Source organism: Barbus barbus (assembly GCF_936440315.1).
Source record: "Barbus barbus genome assembly, chromosome: 41".
In the NCBI taxonomy this organism is placed as follows: domain Eukaryota; kingdom Metazoa; phylum Chordata; class Actinopteri; order Cypriniformes; family Cyprinidae; genus Barbus; species Barbus barbus.
The window spans coordinates 11,493,275-11,518,306 of NC_136719.1; the positions used below are offsets into that span (position 1 = coordinate 11,493,275).

Here is a 25,032-nt window from a genome sequence, read left to right on the forward strand (position 1 = left end):
CTACATATTAGTTTATTTCATCCAAGATTTGACTATAATACATGTGCATCTATGTCTTAATATAGTATTTATCCTTTTAAAAGTTTCATTATGTGAAACAAATTTACATAATGTAGTACTAATAAGAAAATACTGACAATTTCAGTACAAATCTATACCTTAAGATTTATCTGGCAAGCTCATTATCAAAAAGAGAAATTGACACATGAACGATAATGCTTCAAAGCCCATTTCTATGTCTCTCAATGCAGGTGCTCATAGATATATGGTCTCCTTTAGAAATGCAAAGATATTCACAGTTTGGAAAATAGCAAGCTATTCTTCATATTTCTATTAACCCCCTAATGGTCTGAGCATTAAGTTCCACCAAAGATGCTAGTGGAAAACATTAGAACACCATTTTGTAGAGATGAAAAAAAGAATCCAAAAGATGAGGTTTTTACATCAGCTAAAACAAAGCAAGTAAAAATACATAGTCTATTTTAAAATAAATAAAACTTCTGTGGTTACAATCCCAAATCGTATGTAGTGGTTAATATAAAAATAAATTAACACAGCTAAAGACTCCATTCAATATGTCATTTGTACCATAAAAAAAGAATAATCAGGATGAAGTGGTGTGTATGATCACAGCTACAGTGCGTGTGCTACTCCAAGCAGGTTTGGTAATGTAAGTGCTATGAAAAGCGATTCTCATCAGCGATTATAAAGCCAGAAAAAGGGGAGCTAATGAAAGGCTACTTCGGCTAAATCTCCAACAGCAGGTCCTAACTGTAAGAGCGTAGGCACATCTGTCTCCTGTCAGTCTCTTCCAGTGTATCCACTGACACACACTTTGAGATCTCAGAAGTTCATATTGAAGCTTACAGCTGTGACATCATGCATATCATTATGATATGTATGTACGAGGACAAAAAGGGGAGAAATGTACCTATAGTCATTTGAACTTAAAGGAATGCTTTCAAAGTAAGAGCATAACATTTGTTCATTTGTCCAGTCATTCGTATAAGAGGTCGTTTTTAGAAATCATAATTATCACTCAAGTAGGAAGACCCCACTTTACCGTACACAGAGAGTGAAGGGTTTGTGAGGGTATGGAAGATAGATAACAATATGATTAATTGTGCATTTTTGACAAGACTTCACAACAGATTTCAACCAGTTGAATTAAAAACAAAATTTATCCACATGAAGAAATCATGTCTGTCCCTTAGAAACGATGAAACAAACTCAACTGTTACATAGTGTCTGATGGGTTTGGTTGGTACTCTGCTGACATGCACAAAAAAAAAAAAAAAATTAAAACCTTTTACATACAAAGAGGGAAAGATACTGAATATTTTGGTATATATTCAATATTCATATTAATTCACTACAAATTAAGAGTTGTTCTCTCCATAATTCAACTGCAACACTTATTGTTAGAGGTAACACTTTAAAATAAGGTTCAGTTTGTTAACATTATATAATGCATTGTGTGTCATGAATCAAAAATGAACCATTTTTACAGCTTTTATTAATCCTGGTTAATGTTGATTCATAGATATACTATTGTTCATGACTCATGATACATTATCTAATGTTTGTTTAAACAACCTTAAATGTGGAAATATCTGCTTTTATGCTCCACAGAAGAAAGTAAGTTATAAAAATGATGAGATCTGAGTAAATGTTGACAGAATTGTCATTTTTGGCTGATCTAATATTAACAAGCTGAAGCTTAGTGAAAAGTGTCACTGTACGCTCTGAGACGCTCTTCATAAATTAAACACCCAAGTGTCCACATCAGAGCACTCCCTTGAAACATTATTGATAATTATGTATTGCAAAACCCCAGACAGGGTTATAAAGTAAAGATCAATGCGTAAAATACACCACAGGTAGCAAAGAGCAGGATGATAGCCCTTGTCATAAAGAGATACAAGTGATACCAATAAAACGTATCAGTATGAAAAATATGACATTAATCATCTGTCTTTTTGGCTATGATTAAAAACTTCTGAGATAATAAAAGACATCTGTATCTTAACCGAGGCAGCAGTCTACAACTGTCCACTCACATGAAAATATTTCCTAAATATTCACTCAACCCCTCAAAGGTTCACAATTCCCTTGAATACCACAAAGATTCGGTAAGCTGAGAGTGTTAGTGTTGCAGACGGGAATGGATGAAGAGCATATTTCAGTTCCTTCTGAAGTTCTGTAGCTCAGACTCAGTTACCATGGTAACGCAGCGGATGGGTAAAACCCATTGTACTTTGTTCTCTGATAACGCTAGAGCCTCGTGGCTCTGAAGGGAGTGGCTGTCAAAGTAAAAAAAGATTGTCATGACTCATACGATGCCGTCTGCATTCATTCAATCGCACTGACTCAGGAAGTTCATTATTACTCAAGCAGCAGCTATTTTTGGTGCTGTGCTGCTCTCCATGGGTTTGATGATGAGAACTACCTGGTCCTGTTGTTATAGAGAAGTGCTGTAAGGTGCTGTGGTGACTGGCCTTCGCTTTTGGCCCTGGACATGCATTTTCAGTAATATGGCACACAAGAGCATGTATTGGCATGTGTGTGTGATTATATGCTGTATGTGTCTTTACAGTGTAATGACTGTGCCCTCCTCCTCTAGATTTCGCCCTTCTAAACCCCTTTCACGGGTATTCAGAGACCCCACGCTCATGCTGCTTGCCATGGTACCATTTGAGGGGCGGAGGTCGAGGTGGGGCTCGTATCTGGGCAGGGCGGGCATGCTGGTGCTGGCTGTCGCCCGTGCCCCTGCCTGCGGAATAAGTTTAGCCCCTCCGTCTGCCTCTATCACCAGATCCTCATCCTCCTCGCTCTCCTCGTCCGGTTCATAGTTCTGGATAATATGCGACGGGGTCATCGCTATTGAACCCGGTGTTGAGTAACCATAAAAACTGGTGCTGCTGTCAGAAGATCGTCCTGAGCTGCCGCCTCTGCTGCTGCGTACCACATTATTGCGCTGATTGGCTGGTTTGACAGTTATAATGAGGTTGTGGCTGTTAGCGATCATCATGTCCGTTACTTGGTCCAAAGATTTTCCGCTTACCTCGATGCCATTGACTTCAAGTACCTCGTCGTTGACAGCCAGCAGTCCTGTGCTCTCCGCCAGGCCTCCGGGGACCATACGGGAGATGAAGATGCCCGGGACCTTTTCCAGGCCTTGGGGTGTAACGCGCACGCTGGAACCATCACGGATGTAGAAGCCCAGTGGTTTCTCCTGACCGTGTTTGTAGAGGCGCACTCGGCGGTGCGTCTCTGGGAGGATGTCCACGTCGATGATGGAGGACACTGGCCGGAAATCTTTGGGCAGGCTGATGATGATAGGAGGCTTCTTCTTGTTGGCGTCCGGTCGAAGGAGGACAGCTGCGAGCGCCGCCGGGGTCTTCTTACGGGTCACTGTATCCGTGCCGAATGCAGAGTAATCTGCCTCCTCTGCACAACAGGAAGAAGAAAGAGAATGTAAATATGTAACGTTTGTGTTAGACATTGCAACTTAAAGAAATATTGAGTTTAGTTTATTTAGTGATGGTTACGATGGTCAAGTCATTCAACAACATCCACAAATTAAACAAATTATTTTTTTGTGAAAAAAACACAAACAACAAAATTAAACCAAAAAATAATGGTTAATATAGTACAACAACTAAGAATGTGGGCATTAACACTTTTCAATAGCTTTGTAAATAAATGCAGTACAATATCAGCATATTGTTGTTAATGTGAACAACCACTTTGATCAAGTTTAGTTTTTGATCAAGTCATGTTTAATTAAAAATTAAATGAAAATAATGTAAACCACTTTATCACGATTAATTGTGATTAAATCGCATCCAAAATAAGAGTTTTTGTTTACATATGGGTGTAGTGTGTACGGTGTATATTTATTATGCACATATAAATACACACATACAGTATATATTTTGAAAATATTTCCATGCATTTACGTGTATATATTTATATTCATATAATTTATATTATATATAAATATATTTAATATATGAACATATTTTACCTAAATATATGCATGCATATGTGTGTATTTATATATACACATAATAAACATACACAACACACACACACACACACACACACACACACACTATGTAAACAAAAACTTTTATTTTGGATGCGATTAATCACGATTAATCGTTTGACAGCACTAAACAATAACAAAATGGGTAATATAGGGCAACAAAACTAAACAAAAGCAAAAAAATATTTAAAAAAATAAAATTAAAATAAAATAGGTAATAAAGGGCAATAATTAAAAGTGTCTGGACACTTTTCAGTGGCTCGGTCAACTGAATTTATTATTAGCGTTATCATATACAGTGCCCTCCATAAGTATTGGAACAGTAAAGACAAAATTGCTCTGTTGGCTGTGGAGTCGAGACATTTGCAAATATGATTAAAAGATGAATATGAGACAAAACTACAGAATGTCACATTTTATTATTAGCCGTTTCAACACATACATGCTTTACCAAATAAAAAGAACAGCACTTTTAGAGTTCATCCCACTCATTGATGTGAGCATAAGTATTGGGACAGTTGAACATAAGGCAGATATAAAAGATTAAAAGCTATTATTTAGTTGCAGATCCCTTGCGCAGAACCAGAGACAGCCATGCATGCCCATGCCATGACACCACCTCCACCATGCTTTACAGATGAGGCTGTATGCTTGAGATCATTGCAGTTCCCTTTTTTTCTCCACATTTTTGCTTTCCCATCACTTAGATAAAGGTTCATCTTTGTCTCATCGGTCCATAAACACAGATCCAAAACTCTTCTGGCTCACCTTTGTGCTTTTTTGCAAAATCTAATCTTGCCTTTCTATTTTTGGTGCTGGTCAGAGGTTTGCATCTTGCTGTGTAGCATCTGTAATTCTGTGTCAAAGTCTCCTGAGGACAGTAGATTGTCAGAGCATCACCCCAGCTTTCTGGAAGTTGTTGGTGACTTTACAGACATGTCTTTTAGGATTAATTTTCATAGCTTTTATGATTTGTCTGTCATCAACTACTGTTATTTTCTCAGCCAATCAGGTCGTTGTTGGTTGCTGGTGGTTTCCAAACTCTTGATTTCTCCATGCCCTTTGTTTTTGCTAGAGCTCTAATTGACTTCCTCTTTTCTTTTAGCATCCAAATTGCTTGCTTTTCTCTCAAAGTCAGCTCCCTCATCTTCATCCTGGTTTGTGTGTGTCATCATCGAATGCAAGATTCAGAATACAGAAGTAATGGATATAACTGATACGACACATTCCCTGCTTTTAATATCTGAAGAATTAATGCAACAGGACACAGCTGATCACTTAGAAAGACCTGTGAGGCAACTGTTCCAATACTTATACTCATATCAGATAGAGGGATGAATCTCTAAAAGCGCTGAACTTCTTAGCTGGTAAAACATCTATGTGTTGAATCACCCAATAATAAAATGTGACATTCTGTAGCTTTGTCTCATATTCATCTTTTATTCATATTTGTAAATGTCTTGACTCCACAGCCAACACAGCAATTTTGTCTTTACTGTTCCAATACTTTTGGAGGTCACTGTATATTATCTGTGCATGTTCATTATTTTTTATTATTTATCACGGTCAAATTATGCATGTTTTTTTTTTTGCTCTTGTTGGACTATTCCCACAGCTTTGTAAGGAGAGACCTGCAGGGCATACCATGGTAGAGAATGTCTGCTTGTTAGTTTCCCTCCACCCCTCAGCTAATGTGTAATCTACTGTAAACCCAAGCCTCCTTTCAACCTCTCTCTCTTTTTCTCTCAGCTGCCATTTATGAATTCCTCAGAGGCTTAATCACAGCCTGGACTTTCACCTGCAAGACATTCATACTCAAGATCAAAAAGGAGAATAGAGTAGGAAGGGAGAGAGGATATACATGCATGTGCGTGAAGGCTGGAAATGTCTGAGAGAGTTCAAAGCAGTACCATGTGTTTTTCTGAACTCCCATTAACCCGAATGAACAATGGTTAACCTGAGAGATGTAATTATTAACAAAAACCACCATGTTATGAGATTATAACTAATATCTCAATTATGTTATTTACTGATCTTTTGTATTAAGGGTTGTGATGCTTTTATGGATTTTTTTATGCCATAAACCTGAATTGTACCTCTAAAACGAAAAGCATCTTCTTCCAATGTGTTTGTTTAACCAGGAACATGCTAGCAGGGGAGCGTCTGTGTGATCTAGCATGCGAATAGATTTCACGTCAGCCCAAATATAGTCAAAACACACTCACACACACACAAGATTGATTGTTCGGTGAGAGCAAAGGTCCCCACAGTCAGTTCCCACCAGAAAACTACCTGGATTGTCCTTGTGTTTTGTTTCAACATGAATATGCAGCGTGTGTTAACATTTTAACAATAATTTGGCAACTTGCCTTCAATACCCGCGGACATCATAAAAATGTCTTTCTGACCTAATAGAGCTGAGGTTTATTCACAAACACGCAGCATGCACACACAAGTCTCAGCTATGTAAGGTTGGCTGGAGCGGTCAAGCATGTATGGAGGTCTCTTTTCATCTCCTCCAGCGTTCTTCTCCTCTCTTCCTTCCTTATCTGCTCCACTCTTCCATATTAAAGCCTAACAATGGCTTCATAGTCAGTGTTGAAGGGCAGCATGGGAAGTCCCTGAGGGCCACTCAAACAGGCACAAGCTAGCTTTTCTGTTGGCTCAGAGATCGAGGGGAGAAAAAGTGAGAGGATGCAAAAAGCAACTTATGATTTATGGAAACCGCATCATGTTAAAGGAACACTCCACTTTTTATGGAAATAGGCTCATTTTACAACTCCAAGAGTTAAACAGTTGAGTCTTACCATTTTTGAATCCTTTCAGCCGATCTCCGGGTCTGGCGGTAGCACTTTTAACTTAGCTTAGCATAGTTCATTGAATCGGATTAGACCATTAATAATATCATTGCAGCCGGCGCAGTGATATTACGCAGCGCCTGAAAGTAGCTGGGGACTACTTCCAGGCGCTGAGTAATATCACTGCGCCTGCTGCACCCATGGTACAACAGCAAAGTTTCTTGATTATTTCGCCGGAATGAGAGTATAGTTCCTAGCCATATCGGCCTAGAAAATCGCAACTTTTCATTTTCCGTCGGTCTTAGTACGTGATGTAACTACAGAAGAGTCAAGCTTTAAATAGGAAAATTATCGAAACTCTTTGGTCATTTTTGATGACCAAATGCTAATGGTCTAATCTGATTCAATGATCTATTGGAGGGAAGATCATTGGATTCAATGATCTTCATTATATTGAATACAATAGCTTTTTAGGCCACTTATATTACAGGAGTGAGGATAGTATAATTTTAAACCAACTGTGTCTGTAGATATAAAACAAAAAATAAAATAAATTGGTGGACCTTGGGTCACTTAAAAAAAAAAAAAAAGTTCCAACAGAATAAATAAAGAAAATAAGATTGTTCAAGAACCAGACTGAAATGTAAAACTCATGAGTATTTGTCTACATGACAACTAGTTTGATTATACACTATTTATAATTAAGTATTCATGGTCAGTTCAGAGGTGCACGTTCGTGAGAATCATCCGACGAGTAGTCTGAAAACAATAGAGATGTCACACCGTGTCTCTGCTCAGTTTGCGGTGAGAGTGATGGACTCATCTCATCCAATATTCAGCAGGCCTTATGAAGGCCGTGATGGCTCATGTTTCACTTTTGTGAATGTCTCATTCAGTTTTTTTTTTGCATGTGGCCACTGTGCTACTTTCTGTTTACGGTCTCGCTCCACAAAGCTGCTTGCAAAGAATCGAGCATGCAGATTATTCAGACGAGCAGCCGCTGACGGCACGACAGCATCTGTGGAAACATTTCTGCTTCTTTAAGGTTAAGTCCGGACGTCTCCCACATTGGGAATGTGTGCCATCCCGTTCCAGACACGGCACGATAGAGGAGAGGGGAGAAGAGAGGGTGGAGAGTGGGCTGTAATGAGCATTTATTAGGCCAGGGAGAAAGAACGAGAACGAAAGAGCGAGGCTTGATGTGTAAAAAACTTTTCAATACAGAAACTTTATGAGGTGCTGCTATTCTGGGTTCACTGAGTACATACTTCTGTGACACAGCTATGATAAAGTGAAACCGCTTCTGATAACAGAGGAAAAATGCAAAGTCTGTGAGCTACGAAACATGGGGAAAGCCCTTGAGAACAAGATACTTAGTGAAAACAAGTATTGCATACCTGCTGCTGCTATAATAAAGACCCATTTCGAATGTTTACGTGCTTTTCTTCTCTTTCTGCTCGCAGTTAGGAAGTATTGTTCTCTTAAGTACTTTCCAGCATTTCAGAAATAAATATGTATGTAAATTACACCGAAGCACAACAGTTACGTACGGTGTTCGGGAGTGTTCAAAAAGGGTTTAAACGCTGAATTTTGAATCTATTTCTTCTCGTAAACTCAGAGATGTGGATTCGGATGGCAATTAAATTACCACACGACCTTAGTGTTTGTCAAAAAACAGTAGGTAATTTGGTCAAGGATTTTTACGGGGGTGGTGAGAGAAAAACACTGACATCCTGGATTCGGATGGCAATTAAATCACCAACTTACCTCTGTAAATGGTGAAAATCACTTACGTTCCCCTGAGACACAATTACCGTCCGAATAGGGCTTTTGTAACATGTTTCAGCAATGCATTTCTAACGTTTATAATGTGTTTACAAACAATTCTCAGAATTGCCTTTACACAGACTTTAAATTATTCTGGCCAGAAACCAATTAAACAGGAAGAGAATATCTCACTGATATGTTAAGTGACCAACCATAAATCATTTTGTTTTTATGCTGTTGAGGGGCAGGTAAATGAGAAACAGACTGACTGTTGAGTGCAAAACACAAAAATCTAATTACGGTGCATCTCTGAAAAAGAAATGGTATGGATCATTTCTTTTCAAGTGGTTCAATGGAGGTTGCTTGACCATTTTTAATTTTCCTAATTTTTGCAATTATTGGACCATTTGAGATTGAATAACCCAAAACGTGGTGGTCTTTTATTTTACATTTGGGGAAAAAAACAAAAAACTGTAGTTAACAGCACCTGTGGAATATTGTTGATTACCGCAGAATGTATTTAATTTAGTATTTATAATGTTGCCTAGCACAGGACAGCTTCATTTACATATATATTGTCCCTTTATAATGCTAGAGTTCTGTGAAGGATATGTTTAAGGATAAATTTGGAACAAATTTAGGGATGATTAATAAGAGTGTGTGTGGGTAGAATGACTCCATGTCATGTAACTACTGCTGCCTTCAGCTTAATTCATGCTAACGCTGCTCATTCTTCTCTCTCCCACTCTCTTCCTTCAATGTATCATCATCTTTATCTTTCTCTCTCTCTCTCTCTCTCTCTCTCTCTTTCAAAAGCCAGATTTGGACGGTAATTGTTTCTCATATGGACGTCTGTAAAAATAAATTTACATATCACCTCAGTGATAAAACTCATGGATTCGGATGGCGATTTATTCACAGTGGAGGAGTGAGTTCTGTGATCCTGCGAACCAGAGAACGCGCTGCTCACGTGGCCAGTCACATGATTGTGTACTGTAAATAAAATGAATTTTATTTACAAATTTATTCTTATTATTGTGGAAAATTTATTTTTATTATTCCAAGCATATTTTATAATGTATGATCCTATTTATTTTTTGATTATTTAAATCTCCTGTTTAAAAATAGGAAAATAAGCGCTATAGTTGTATATAATTATACGGGATATATATATATATATATATATATATATATATATATATATATATATATATATATATATATATATATATATATATATATATATATATATATATATATAATACACATTTTAAAATTGTATTGCATACCTGCTGCTGCTATAATAAAGACCCATTTCGAATGTTTACGTGCTTTTCTTCTCTTTCTGCTCTCACTTGCTGTGATGGAGCAGTTATGGAGTATTGTTCTTTTAAATACTTTCCAACATTTCAGAAATAAATATGTATGCAAATTACACCGAAGTACAACAGTTACCTTACAATGTTCGGGAGTGTTCAAAAAGGGGTTAAACACTGAATTTTGTATCAATTTCTTCTCGTAAACTCAAAGATGTGGATTCGGACAGCAATTAAATCACCAACTACCCCCTGTATATGGTAAAAATCACTTACGTCCCCCTGAGAAACAATTAGCGTCCGAATCGGGCTTAACACAGTCTCTGTTTCTCAGGGAGTGACTGTGACTGCTGTGCTACTTCAGATGGGCTAGGCTTGTTTCCATAGGCCTGTGTTTGGGCCAGCCCTGGTTCCACAGGTTCAACAGTTAAATAATTGGTAGTTTCACTTTTAAATGGATAGAAAATCTGATCAGTCTACAAACACATACACTCTTTTTCCATGTTATATTAGATGGAATCGTGATATGCAGACTTCCTGCACTCAATCGTGGCTCCACAGTGAGGACCTTGCTGATAACCTGCACCTTCTCCTGCCTTTGACTCTGTGAGCAATGTGAAGTGCACTGGTAAAGGCCAGAGTTCAGTTTGGAAGATGTTTTACTGCTCTGAGGTTAATCATACACAGCAGAATCATAAAACACTAAAGTCATCCACATTTAAAACTTGTGACAGTAAAATCAAAACGCTGCATTTGGTTGTGTTTTATCTAGTCATCTACTCAAAAAAGCTGGTTTCTGAGTTGTTGCTTATTAAGACAACCTGCTAGGGCTATGCGATATGACAATATATATCGGATGGACGAAATAAAAAGTCTATCGCTTCATATTATGCGGTATTATATTATGTGGTGTCGCAAAATACATTGTTTACGGTAATACTTTTTCATCATTTGGGTGACTGCGATCTTTACATGCCACCACGGGGCGTGAAGGGGAGACAGAGCAAGGTCTAGAACAACCAGAACAAAACGAGGAGCTCGTTCCTAAACGAGGGACTACATCTGTAGCATGGACACGCGTTTTTAAGCACAGCAGTTTTAAAACAACCGATTTTAAGCTGTTGAAACAAACAATAGAGCTAAATTTGTGCAACGTGTGAGAGGAGCGCGCATTTTTTTGCGCTTTATTGGCTTTGAACGATTACATAAACACACTTATATGCATCAGAATCGCCATCTTTGCAAGTATCCTCATAAACACAGTGATTTAGGTCTTAAGAGAGAGCAAACAGCTGAAAAAGAAAACGCGCATGTAATCGTATATTGGATCCGAACTTCAGTCTTAAAGGGGAAGCTGTCTAAAAATTCATCCTGTCTGCCGTTCATAATAATCAAACAGTGCAGAAAATCTCTCACTGCTCTTGATGAAATCACTTTTGTAACTTTAATAAGCAGAAATTTTATATAATAATAATGATATATTTATATCCATTTGATTGGCTCTATCACACTCTCCTCTCCACCTGTAGCTGGTGTGTGGTGAGTGCACTGGCGCCGTTGTACTGTGGCTGCCGTCGCATCATCCAAGTGGATGCTGCACACTGGTGGTGGTTGAGGAGAGACCCCCCCCACATGATTGTAAAGCGCTTTGGGTGTACGGCAATACACAATAAATGCGATATATAAATCCATCATTCATTCATTCAGTCATTCATACATTCATCATATATATATGTATAGAATCTATACTTAATACACGTGTTAATTATAGCTATATTTATCTATCGATAGATAGATAGATAGAATTAAGACAGTGAAGACTATTTAATTTACACAACATATTACACATTTCTTATTTATTGTAGTTTGTTGTGCTATTGCTTGCAATTAGTTTCTTATCCTTATTTCATCACTGTTTATTTATCTTCAGTGAGCTTATGGGGGGGGGGGGGGGGGGGTTCGTCTCTTTTTAGGCTTGTATTTGTTTGATATTGACATTGGTGACAAGGATTGTGAAAATTCTATGGTATCAAAGATTTTAATATCATAAAAACCTTTTTTTTTAAATAAATAACTATATCGTGATATATATATCGCTATCGTGATATAAAATTAGTCATATCGTGATATAAGATTTTGGCCATATCGCCCACCCCTACAACCTGCTACTTATAATTGAACTAAAAGAAGTTATATGAATGAACACATAACATACAGTAATGTTCAGAAGTTTGAGGTCAGTATGATTTTTTTAAATGAAATTAATACTTGTATTTAGCAAGGACGCATTAAATTGATCAAAAGTGACAATATAGACAATGTAAGTAAAAAAAAGTTTCACAGTTTCCACAAAAATATTAAGCAACACAACTGTTTTCAACATTAATTATAAGAAATGTTTCTTCAGAATCAAATCAGCATATTAGAACGATTTCTAAAAGATCGTGTGACATTGAAGAGTGGAGTAATAACTACATTTGTTTTTTTTAAATACTTTTAACTCTATTTTGGATTTTGAAATGCATGAAAGACTTCTTTCAAAAACATTTAAAAAAATCTTACTGACCCCAAACTTTTGAACAGTAGTGTACATTGATACAAGAATCTAATGTTTCTATACAATACTGTGAGAAAACTCAGTATATGATGATATTGGCACCTCATCTACAAATTTCTATGAAGCACAAGAACATATCAACACAGATTAACAACAGACAGTGTGTTTAAGAATGACTTGCCCTTTTATCCAAAACAGGACTAACCAGTGACCAGGTCTTTCACTAGTTTTTCTTCAACAATAATGCAATAGCAGAGTGTTTTCCAACTAATAATACCTCCTTACCCTCCCACTGTTTTTCCATCACCTCTTTCCTGGTCTGGTCCCTGTCTACAGCTCTATATAGGTCCTTTCGCACCGCAGGAACCTTTTAATAGTACCCGAACTAATTGTGGAACTACCCACTTTTTGGCGTGTTCGCACCGCGGGAACTAGGAACGGTTTTAGTTCCAGGAACTGTTTGGAGGAACTAAATTAGCTCCTACTTCAGAGTAGGGTCTAAAACAGTTCCATAGGAACTATCGTGACGTAAGTGTATGCTGATTGGCTAAATGCATACGAAAACGCCCTCACTCGCCATGATTTAAAACGCCGCGTAAACACATACTGTGTAAACATTCCATGTCCATTATTGTGAAACCTGCAAGACACAAGAAAAACATAGCTCCACAGCGTCCTCCATCCTCCTGTTGTTAACGTCATTGTTCTTTGTTTACGTTGTTGAACGCTGCACACAAATGACGTCACTGTTGACCGGCTTACATCACTTCCTAGTACCCACTGTCTGTGCGAATGCAACCCTTTAAATGCTACTGGGAAATAGTTTGTGCAAAATCATCCCAGTACTTTAGTACTGTACTTTTAGTCCTGGAACTAAAGCGGTGCGAAAGGGGCTTATGTTCACAGACTGCTTCATTCCTCGCACACCCTTAAGCAGCCCTCCTGTCCTGTCTAATCTAATCTAATCAGCAGAGGTGATCAGAGTCTGAACACATACCAATCCACACAGCGCGACGCCTCCCCCCAATCCTGCAGCTAACTGCCCCCCCCCCCTCAGAATTACAAGCTCCTCTACCACGCAGCACACCCTCCACCCCTCCATCATCCCGCTCCGCTTCACTGACAACACCAGAGAGACGCTGGCCCTCTCTACCCAGGCATGATGACATAACAGTGTTCCAGTGCTTCTGTGCATCAGTGTGACATTCCATGACCCTGGAATTCCTCCCACTTATTAAAGCGGCTCCTCCTAAAACTGAAACGGCAATAAAAGCTGCAGACGTCATAGGTGTCAATGAAACACAAACCCACCCCGTGCCCTGATTCAGCTGATGACATGAATGGAAAAGTAAACACATTTGTGGTTTCAGGAAAGAAAGGGGAGAGGAAAAGTGACCGAGACGAGGTAAGAGTAGGCAGATTCCTAAAACATAAGTCACGGTGCTCTCTAGAAACAATTCCAGCTGCTTTCCTGAACCACACCTCTCAGACAGGTGAGGCCGGTAGGGAGGATCCAAGAGATACGCTGAGAAAACTATGAAAGGAATGGAAATGATGTGCAATGAATGACACAATAAAATGAACCATGGGGCTATTATTAGAAATAGACACAGGTGGAAGGATTAATTATAATGAACAAAAGACAGATTAATCCTAATACTATTAGCTAACTCGTCAATTAATCTCAGGAATTCTCAATTACAGCCTCTTTCAAAAGATTTTATAGTTTGATTTAAATATTGAAGTTAGCAAGTCAAGTTCTCAAACTGAAACTCTGTTCAAAAGCTAGCAAGCTGTCAGCTTTCTACATAGGCAGCTTTCTTCTAAGGCAGCATCCGAACTGAAATGGAACCTCATAAGTGACAGATTTGGAACGCTGTACAGAGGCAGCAGGTCCACACGACACACAAATAAGTGTAGGAGACTCGACTTGTTTAATGTTAGCATGTTGCTAGGAGGAGAGAAACAACCAAATTTTAAGGGTGAACGCAAAATTTTTGCCATCTCCTGCCAAAACAGATGAGTAGGAGAAGATCACCATTGGATGGCCTTCGGATATTATTATGACACCTGTGCAAGCATATGTTGCGTACCCCATTTCTGTTCCACTGGCTGCAAAGCTGCACTGTAAAAAAAATTAAAAAATAAAAAGACTAGTAAATAGAAAAAAAGACAAAAATGCTGTTGACTGGTTAACTGTAAGCTACCTTAAAGTAAAAAATGTAAAGTACTTAACACTGAATTATATGTAACTTTACTTTTAAATATTGTATCATTTATGGTTTTTGTAAGGCTAAACTATGGACTACCATATAATGTACAATGAAAAACAATAAAAGCTCAATCCCAGAAGTCCCTGCACATCACATATGATTATATATTATTTTTTAATTGTTTGTTTCTTCTTATTATTGTTATCGGTAACGTTCATTATGGTGTAGTGTTACATTTCATTTAGTTAATGTTTAATGCATTATTTTAGTGTTGTGCGAGTGATGGTGTTTTGTCTTGGTGTGCATGATCATTTGCATGTCTATATTTTTACTGTATTATAATGCTGTATTACATCAGTATATTACATCAAGCAGATCAATATGCCATCCCATCACAATACCTGAAACAGTCACCATATTTTTTTCAGTGACTTTCTGAAAATCACCACAGCTGCAGTTTTTTTTTACCCCAACTTTAATAGGGTAAAATTACCCCAACTTACCCAACTTTAAGGGATATTTTTAATAGGATATTTTCACAGCCTTTCCACACTGATCGCAATGCGAAAAAGTGAGGCGAATCACCGACTGTACACCTTCTGCTAATTCACGCCTGCAAGCTAGGTGGCGCTGACCAACAATGCATTTTTCCTCAGATATGTCGGCCGCTGCTCAATATACAACATTAAATTAAGATAAACAAAGTTTGGTTCTACACCAGAAACACAAACTATCTATAATGCTTACTGTATGTAATTATTAATGTATTTGCTTACCCACTTCAAACCATCATTGAGTGCTTGTAATAACTTCCGATTGTGATCTATAGTTCTATGATAAGCAGACACATGCACTCTTTGTATGTTTAATAATGCTACACTGCTAATATTTGTCATAAACATCCTTTATTGCTATAAAAATACTATGAGTTGCATACAAAACACATACAGAAAATATACCATTATAATCATATAAATATATGATAAATATATACTTATGATGACTGGTTTTGTGGTCCAGGGTCACAAATGAGCTATTGAAATCAAGTTGTTGCAATGAAGCCATTGTGCATATAATCATGTCTATTTGCTTTCATATTTCATGTGTAGAAAAGGAGTGAACGCGCTCTGACTCACGCTCGTGGAACAAAACAGACGGTGCTCTACAGGGCTGCGTTTCCCAAAAGCATCGTAAGCCTAAGTTGATTGTAGCGCCATTGGTTTCAATGGGTCTACGATGTACTTAAGCTTACAATGCTTTTGGGAAACGCAGCCCTGTAGAGCACCGTCCGTTTTGTTCCACGAGCGTGAGTCAGAGCGCGTTCACTCCACAGCCCAGATCACATAATTCAGTGGAGAATTAATATAAATGTTATTCTGTATAATCTGTTCTCAAATACCAACAATCACAAGAACTCAGCATCCACTCTCTTCTCTTATCTGGGATACTCTTCTTCTGTGTTTGTTTACACTGGTTTTCTCACCCTTTTGTGCAACAGCAGCTGCTCTGGTCACGTGATCCTAGCTCAAATCTTATTGGACGGCCCCCGTGTTAGGGCTGTCAAATTTTTTTTTCTAATTTCCAATATTTGTTGAATAAAAAAAAAAAAGAAAATCCCCATTCGAATGCAAAAACGTTCCCCCCTAACTGAAATTATGCCTTTTAAATTCAAATATAATTAGAATTTTGATCATATTTAAGTAGAAATTTTTTTTTAATTTTTTTTAAGTTAGAATTTAGTTTTTCAGTCATTTTGACAGCCCTAGCCCGTGTTTTCGCTTTGCGAAACTGAAAAGATTCATCGGACTGGTTGAAAAAAAAAAACATTTGCATTTTCGGTGTGCGAATGTTCGCGGTCCATGTGGAAGCATCCATAGAAATCTATTGTTTTACTCCAGTGCGTCATCGCGTCCGATATTTGTTTTGCTTTTTCACGCTCAGTGTGGAAAGGGCTTTAAGATCATAAAAACATGATCTTATAAAGCATAGAAATTTATCACACACAAAAACATGTTGGGTAAAACAGTCTATTAATTTGAGCTATTTCCATCTTTCTGTATTAAATGTGACCCAGGACAACAAAACCAGTCATAAGGGTCAATGTTTTGAAATTGATTCCTACATTATATTTCTACATTATCTGAAAGCTTAATAAATAAGATTTCCATTGAGGTATGGTTTTTAGGATAGGACAATATTTGGCCGAGATACAACTATTTGAAAATCTGGAATCTGAGGGTGCAAAAAAATAAATATTGTTGTCCAAATTAAGTCCTTAGCAATGGATATTAAAAAACTAAAAATATTTTTTTTTTTATTTGCGGTAGGAAATTTACAAAATATCTTCATGGAACATGATCTTTACTTAATATCCTAATAATTTTTGGCATAACAAAATTTAGAATTTTGACCCATACAATGTATTGTTGGCTATTGCTACAAATATATGCGACTTATGATGACTGGTTTTGTGGTCCAGGTGCAAAATGAGTATTTCAGAGGACAGCGTAATATTTTTTCCTACTTTCAAGAACCTTTCACATAAGGCACCTATGGCACCTTTAAATGGTGTCTAGGGAGGCATCGCACAAGGTTTTGGAACAGAGGTTATTTCCTGGACAAGGAGGATTGAATGTAGAGCACAGAGAATATAGAGAAAAGACCCAATATTATGACAGTAGTGACTGAGCAGGATGTCTGATCAGGAAATCACATGATGCAAATAGACACAGGGTGCCAACACCCCTTAAGCCAGCAAACACATATCTACAACAGCGCCACAGCCACCATAGACAGTGAGGGTGGGGGGACGGCACACTCCGTATTTAGATATAACTTTTCCATTTTCACTGGTTCATTCTTAATAATTACAATCGGTCTCCCACAATCGTGAATATGTGGTATCTATCCCATCATGCTAAAATCACCACTCAAGAATCCCTCATCATTAACCCCACTCAGCTAAAGCTCTTCACTGCTGCCATGGCAGCAAGTAAACAAGCTTGGGATTGGCGCATTGTGGTCATCCTGATGTTGTCTGAAAAAGCATGTGCATCTGCACTGGGACGGGACGCCTATTGAAACATAAATCCTCATTTGGAGTGTTTAGATCTACATTCACACCCTACAAAACATCCTCATTAAAGATCCAGTAAGCTGAGCTCAAGTCAAGCCACTCAAATATGCAAAACAGGCTACGACAGAACAAAACCCAAAATTCCAAACACAAACCACAGATGAGGCGCACCGCTCAAGAATGCCTCAGACCCCCACCATCCCCCGCGTGAACTCCAACCACAGCGAAGGCTATCTTAACTCAGATCACTGAATGTGTGCCATTCAATGACGGCAAGACGCTGCACAAAAGATTTCAGTTGGTTTGACGGCCTTAGTACTGCGCACCTCGCTGTGATTTCAAACACAGATCCAACACACACATAGACATTTTTGTGTGTGTGTATGTGCTGGCTTCCATCAAAGTGCACAGATTTCCTCAGAAATAATACACTTGTCATTTTTTTTATTTAACACATTCCCTGCTTCTTATGTGTTTGTTAAGTAAATATTTTGACAATTTGATTGGGCTTTTCAGCTATCAATAAGAATGTAGTACCATTTTGGTAGTTCACACAAAGAATGACTTCGATAACTGAAGTTTTAATAATCATTTCTATGAGAATAGGGAAGTTCAAACCACAGAGGAACAATATTGTTAGAATAACTTTCAGAAAGATTGTCCAGCTGATAAATGATACAAACACTGAGATCAGAATCCAACCAGGTTCAAAGAGCTTGTGCATATTAAAGTAGCATTTGTCATCCATTGGTATGGACTACGGATGAGCATTTATGGCAATTTCTTATTTCAATCATCGATAGGTTTCAAAAACGATTAATTGAGTACTCGGGGCGGGGCATGGCCATTATGGAGATAATGAAAATATCCGAAGACTTATGAAAATGAATGTTAAAAATAAAAATATGACATGAAAACATGTCTATGAAAACATGAACACGATTAGATGTTAGATTATGATTATGATGCATCAATGTTATCAAAAAAAGAAGCATCTAAAAAAGAACAGCTGCCTGAGGTGAAGCTGACTTTATGCCAATAAACTGAAATTAGATATTAGATAAACTTAACATTACAACTTGTATCTGCACAAAAGGATGCATATGCCAGAACTTGAAGTTATGCGCTATAGCGAGAAAGATTGAATTTTAAATTGTTCATAGAATTCTAAAATGTTGAACTGTTCTACTTTTTAAATGTATCTACATGCATGTTTTTGTTGCATATATATCTGTTCTAGATTCAATGTAAACACTATGCTTTGGCAATACATTATAACTATTGTCATGCCAATAAAGCACATATTGAATTGAATTGAATTGAGAGAGAAATGCAAGAGAGAGAGAGCTCCCGCCGTGACGCACTTTCAACAGTGCGCTGAAACACGGGTAAGCACGGAATTTACTATAGATTTCATATCCTATAAAGTTCGCATTATAATGCTTATGTCATTCATGTTTATGGCAGATTTGTGCTATATTTTCATCTACATTATCAAGTGATTCCTAAAATCGCCTGCGTGTTTTCGAAGCCATATGAACTACAAAAACTATTTTAATTGAAGTATGCCTACTGTTGAACAAATATGATGAAAAGAAATCACTGCTGCATTTTTATAGGATGAGTATTTTTGAAAAAGACACATCTAAAAGCAATATGACCGTCTCAAATAACTCTGTCAATATCGGGCATTGCATTTGAGCATGAAATTAAATACTGGTAATATACAGCGCATTCAGCTGCATGTGAATAAATGTTAATATCCCAACGCATCCTATATTAGATTAATCAGATATGTAGCTAACCCAGACATCACTACGTGACTTCAAAGACAAACAAATCAGTCAATATACTACTGTGATTGTAGTTGTTAAATAAAAATGTCATTCATAACAATTCATGCGTCACCTAATTTCATTTTAACATATAGGCCTGGCCTACAGAAAATAATATTTATGTTTAATCTATCTAATATTGTGTTGATCATACTATACAATGATTTATTGCTTGTCTTTGTTGAATAATACAGAACATAAAGAGTTAAAAAAAATAATTGCACATTAAACCGCAATGTCGGTAAAAAATAAAAATAAAAATCGCAATTAGATTATTTTCCAAAAACGTTTAGCCCTAATCTGGACCTATTTATAGACTAATTTTTACTCATGGTATTGCCTCAGAATGTCACTGCCTTATAAGCAGTGGAAAGCTAGAAAGGTTTTGAAGCAGAAGTTTAATCAAGAACAAGAATCAAGAACACAAATGAATCTATATAGCATTTAGGGCCACATCAGATCTAGCCTTTGGAATAATGTCAGCTGACCCCCTACATCCACAGGCATGCATGCATTCAAAGAACTAAAACATACATGACAAGATAATATAGGGTGTAGTTAAAAAGTGGGTGGGTCCTCCTGTGCTTCCGTGTCACATATTCTGCCATAGGTCACAGCATAGAGCTAGCATCGCCGTGTAATTGAAACGCAGGCCACAGTGTTACACAGTGACCCCTCTAATCTCCGCCTGACAAAGTGGCTTACATCTACAGGTCATATGGCACACAGACACAGCTTAGAGTGGGGCACCCCACAGCCTGGGGCCACGACACACCAAAAGCACACAACAACTGTGAACTGTCACCAGTTCAGACCTTTAACTTCATATTGTTGCTTTCAAGTGAGCTCAGTCGAGGGTTCAAAGTCTCAAAGTCTGAAGACTTTTAACCCAAATTAAGAAACACTTGGCCATATTAGTTAACGACAAATGCATCAAGGGAGATCATGAAATAAAATAGGTATTACGAAATGTCTTAAATATCATAATCGCACAGCTGTAATTAAACTGTAAGATACAGTATCAATAAAATGAGCAATCATTTGTTCACTGCAAACTGGAACATTAAGCACAGCTGTTAGTTAGGATTACATTAAGAAAACTTTTCTGAATTTAGACTTAACTCCGCTAACTAGCAGCCAGGTTACTGAACACAACTCACTTCCCCCAGGACTACATAACCTGTCATATTATAATCTGATATGACTGATATATAAACAAAAGCACCACTTCTGGTCTGACAGCTTCCTGAAGCTCAGCTATCACCTCCACATATGTTATCAGTTGAAACATTTGTGCATATTATATAACTACCTATAAATTCTCACCATACAGACGGACAAATTAACTAATAACTGTGAGTGTTGTGACCATAAGGGATCTAGAGGATATTGTGTCAGAGCATTGTTGTGTGTGTAACATATGGAGTTGAAGTTTGACCAATGACCCACTTCAAAAACACAACCCTCACCTTTCCGTTGCAAGAAGAGACGGAGCAGGGGTGCTGCCACGGAGATTGCTTTATGGTAGTTGTCATCATTGTTGATTGGCAGTAGGTCCCCGTGGACATCGGCGTAACCCACAAGCAGATCGATGTTGGGGATCCGGTGCACATGCTGCAGCAAGCCATAGAACTCATCAAAGCGTCCCGGCTTGGACCGGTCCAAAGAGAAACGCCTGAATTCTGCTCCAAACTAACAACAAAGAACAGACATCAGTACACAGCAAAACAAGATGAACCCAACTAAAACTATTACAAATCAGTTTCGTTAACTGAAATAAATCTGAAATAAAATAAAATAAAATACAAATAGTCTATTAAATGAAAAACTTCAACTAAAAACCCTGCAAATTATAAATAATAATTAATATGAAAATGTGAAAATAAATGCTAAATCAAAATAACACAATTGTATAATTAATAAATAATACTAAAATTACAACGAAACAGACAAATTTACATTTTTCACTGATAAATCTTGCTAAGTCACATGGATTTAATTTCTGATTTTTTGAATGAAATTCAAAAATTTGCTGAAGCTGGTTGCCTTAAAATTTTAAGTTGGCTCAACTTTTTTTTTTTTTACAGTGCATTTCCATTCGTGTAGTAATAATAGAATAATATAATCCTAATTGTTTCGGTGAACTATCCCTTTAAGGGGAAGTAAGCATTATATTTTAGTATAGAGTAACTAAATATAGAATAGCAGCATCAGTAGCAATAATAATAAAAAAAAACTATTTATAAACAATGAAAATCATGGGCAAAAAATCTGATGCAAAAATTAAATGATTACTAACTAGTCAAAAGAGACTAAATTCTTTCATGATTTGTAATAAGTTATGAAGTGGTCTGGCAACAACAACAACAAAAAACAATGTAAATGGAGGATTGAGCTGTAATGTCATCACTAGCTAAGCACGGCTTGTCCATTATAAAGCAGACCTGTAAATCTTTGAGTTGGTGGAGTGAATATGACCAGGTTCTTAGTGTCATCCATAATGATTAACACAAGGGAAATGCGAACAAACATATTGTAAACCACATCTACATTCCTCTGGTGCTGAATAACTGTTTCTATAAATCAACAAAAAAGGCGATGCTTGAGATTGAACTGCCTACCTAGATAAATTTTGGGCATCATATGCATGTCTAGGTAGACAGGTTATTAGGTTTGAGACCAATATTAGATTTGCACATCAGACTACAGCAGCATAAAGCTATAAATATCTTCTGTATAGATTTTCAGGTGTGTGTAATGCCTGTAAAACTGCTCTCAAGTCTTACATCACAGTTGAGATAAAGGCTCACTGTTTGAGACAGGTTATCTTATTTATCATATTTGCGGCTTGGCATTTGATTTAACTTCTTTTTTGAGAAGAGTCAATATTTAATTTCCTCAAACATGATCTTGTCATGTGGATGTGAAGTTTGGAATCGAAGATAAGTGATCTTCAGTTTGTTTACAAGACAGAGGAAAAACAAATTCAGGATCTAGAATGGCTTTCATTGAATTTTTATTGATACATTGCAATGACAAGCCACTTTAGCACTTATTCCTTTATACAAACTAATATATTTTTGTGTTACTAGCACTTAAAAAAAATAAATAAATAAATAAAAATTGCACTTATACCAATAGTAACTAGTATCCAATATATGAGTCAAAAGTATGTTCTCCTTTGCTAATGGTCTCTATTCTCTTGTTACTGGTGAACAAATTGCAAGTTTTTCCATTGAATTCTATAGGGATCTGTGGTTCTGATATCAGTTATTCACTTCCAACTAGAATCTAATCCAGTTTTACTAGTAACTATGCATCATTTATGAAGACATTTTCTTTTGTTTCTCAAAGTAGTATCCATTCCTGTTTTTCTAGTACTATTCTAACAGACACAAGTACCTGTTTATTAAACACTAGCGGCAAGTGGCACTACTAACTTTTCAAAACTTACTAGTTATTTTTTTAAACTGAACTACAAAACAACCATACTAGTTATTAAATATGACAACACACATGTAATTATAACCACTGAGATAAGAAATGTTAACTGGAATAGATACTAGTGTTTCATACTGGCATAGTTAGTAAATATTGGAGTGCATGAATAGCTACTAGTAAAACTGAAACAGAGACCAGCGAGAATTACTACATACTAATCTGACATAAACCACATATCCAAAAAAAAATGAATAAATAGCAATTTGCTATCAGCAAACATGTAAGTAATTGTTAATTAGGATAGTAGCAAATGAATAAGTGCTAGCATGCAATGAATAAAGTATACTAGTCTCTATTGAATTACTTATTAGTATTTAAAAAATAATTAACATAAAACAGATACTCGTCAGTTTAAAATAATAACTTTTGCCATGGATTGGGAGATTGTGGTCAAACTGACTGGACAAGCACACTTATATAATGTGCTTATACCTTTTAGACAATATTTTTTTCAAGATAATAAACACCTGACAACATGAGATAAGAGAGCACCTGTCAAAACCTATGGTCCAAACACACAATCTCTCGCTAACAACACATTGTGTCCTCAGCACTAAAGCAACGGTCGACTGAACTCACAAGGTTGACCAAACTTGCCAGGACAGTGTGAGTGCGTCTTAACACCCAAATGTACTGTTAAGTCTATTCCTACCACGAAGACAGTGAACACTAATTAAAGTAATTGTCCCGCTTAAGTAAACGCACCTTACTCTTCACCTCCACGGCGTTCAGAGTTCGGTTCCTCGGCTCTCGGTGGTTTTTGTTCATCTTTCGCTGACTGGACCCCGCCGCAGAAACACACTTGCCCTCCAGCGGGCTGCGCTCATCCGCCTTCAGCTCGGTCCGTCCAAAACGGCTTTTCTCGGCTTAATCCAGTTAAAGGCGCGTATCTCGCGACAGCTCCGTGCCTTCGCTTGTGTTGTTATCGGAATCGAGTAGCAACGGCGACGCCTGTCAACCGAACGTGCTCCGAAACTCTGCCCCAGCCCTCTCTCTCTCTCTTTCTCTCTCTCTCTCTCTCTCTCTCTCTCACGCTCTTTCTCGCGCGCGCGCTCTGCTCCGCCTGTGACGCTGTGCACCCAGGAAACAGCTCAGCGTTAAAGAGACGATACTATCAAGCGCGCCCCCTCTGGCCACAAAGGCCATTCTTGTGCCATGAACGAGTGAGACTCACTTCTTTGAAGTACCTTGTATTTCCATGTAAATCATTCAATACCATGACATGTACAATACTGTATCAAATTACATGGTATTACAATCCGATACCACTACAGTTATTTTTGCAAACAAAATAAACTCATTGACCTAGTCGAACATAAAAAGATTATATATTTTTAGTGACTCATATTGCATTTTCAAACAAAATTTGTGCTGAAAAGTATATTAGTTTTATTTGCTTTTTCATTTTAATGCTACTACAGACTGCTCATGAAATTTTACACTGTAATAATATCTAATGTGCAGTCAAAAATAATTCAGAATTTGTGATAAAAAGAAAGTTTCAGTCATAACACACAGGAGTTTTGGCATATAATGTTAATACAACAATCTTTGCAGTACCAAAAATCACTTTGCATCTTAAAATATACTCATAAGCAAAATAATATTAGAAAATAACATTAGAACAGAAAAGATTAATTAAATTTCATCAAAAAGGTCATGAGCAATGTTTTGACAGAATATAATACACACACCGCACAAAACACCATTAGAGTAATAATGTAATTGTGCAAAACTAATAAAGAACATAAATTTTGCCAAAATATAATAACTTTTTTTTTTTTTATTAATAACCTATGAGAGTTTTTCACTATAAAATATTACTTACATCAAATATTTTTTTCCAATATCTGTCTTTAAAAGTACAGGTATTTTATTGTTAACTATAATAGTAGATATATATATTCTCCCTAAATTA

General features: G+C 37.1%; 1 protein-coding gene across 1 annotated transcript; it reads right to left on the reverse strand.

Annotated features, from left to right (window-relative positions):
- Nucleotides 1-24,218, reverse strand: LOC306860228 (partitioning defective 6 homolog beta-like). The gene is made up of 3 exons (XM_079401817.1): nucleotides 23,820-24,218; nucleotides 21,083-21,305; nucleotides 1-3,450 (listed from the first exon to the last, which is right to left on the reverse strand). Exons 1-3 carry the CDS (start codon nucleotides 23,880-23,882, stop codon nucleotides 2,591-2,593), a joined length of 1,146 nt encoding a protein of 381 aa, XP_079257943.1. The 5' UTR covers nucleotides 23,883-24,218; the 3' UTR covers nucleotides 1-2,590.
- Nucleotides 24,219-25,032: the final 814 nt, after the last annotated feature.

Excerpts from the sequence above, each read along its gene's own strand:
- LOC306860228 (XM_079401817.1), bottom strand. The coding sequence starts at position 23,882 with ATGAACAAAAACCACCGAGAGCCGAGGAACCGAACTCTGAACGCCGTG. Across the intron at positions 21,306-23,819 it reads CCGTGGAGGTGAAGAGTAAG|TTTGGAGCAGAATTCAGGCG; the intron begins GTGCGTTTACTT and ends CTTTGTTGTTAG. Across the intron at positions 3,451-21,082 it reads TCTCTTCTTGCAACGGAAAG|AGGAGGCAGATTACTCTGCA; the intron begins GTGAGGGTTGTG and ends CCTGTTGTGCAG.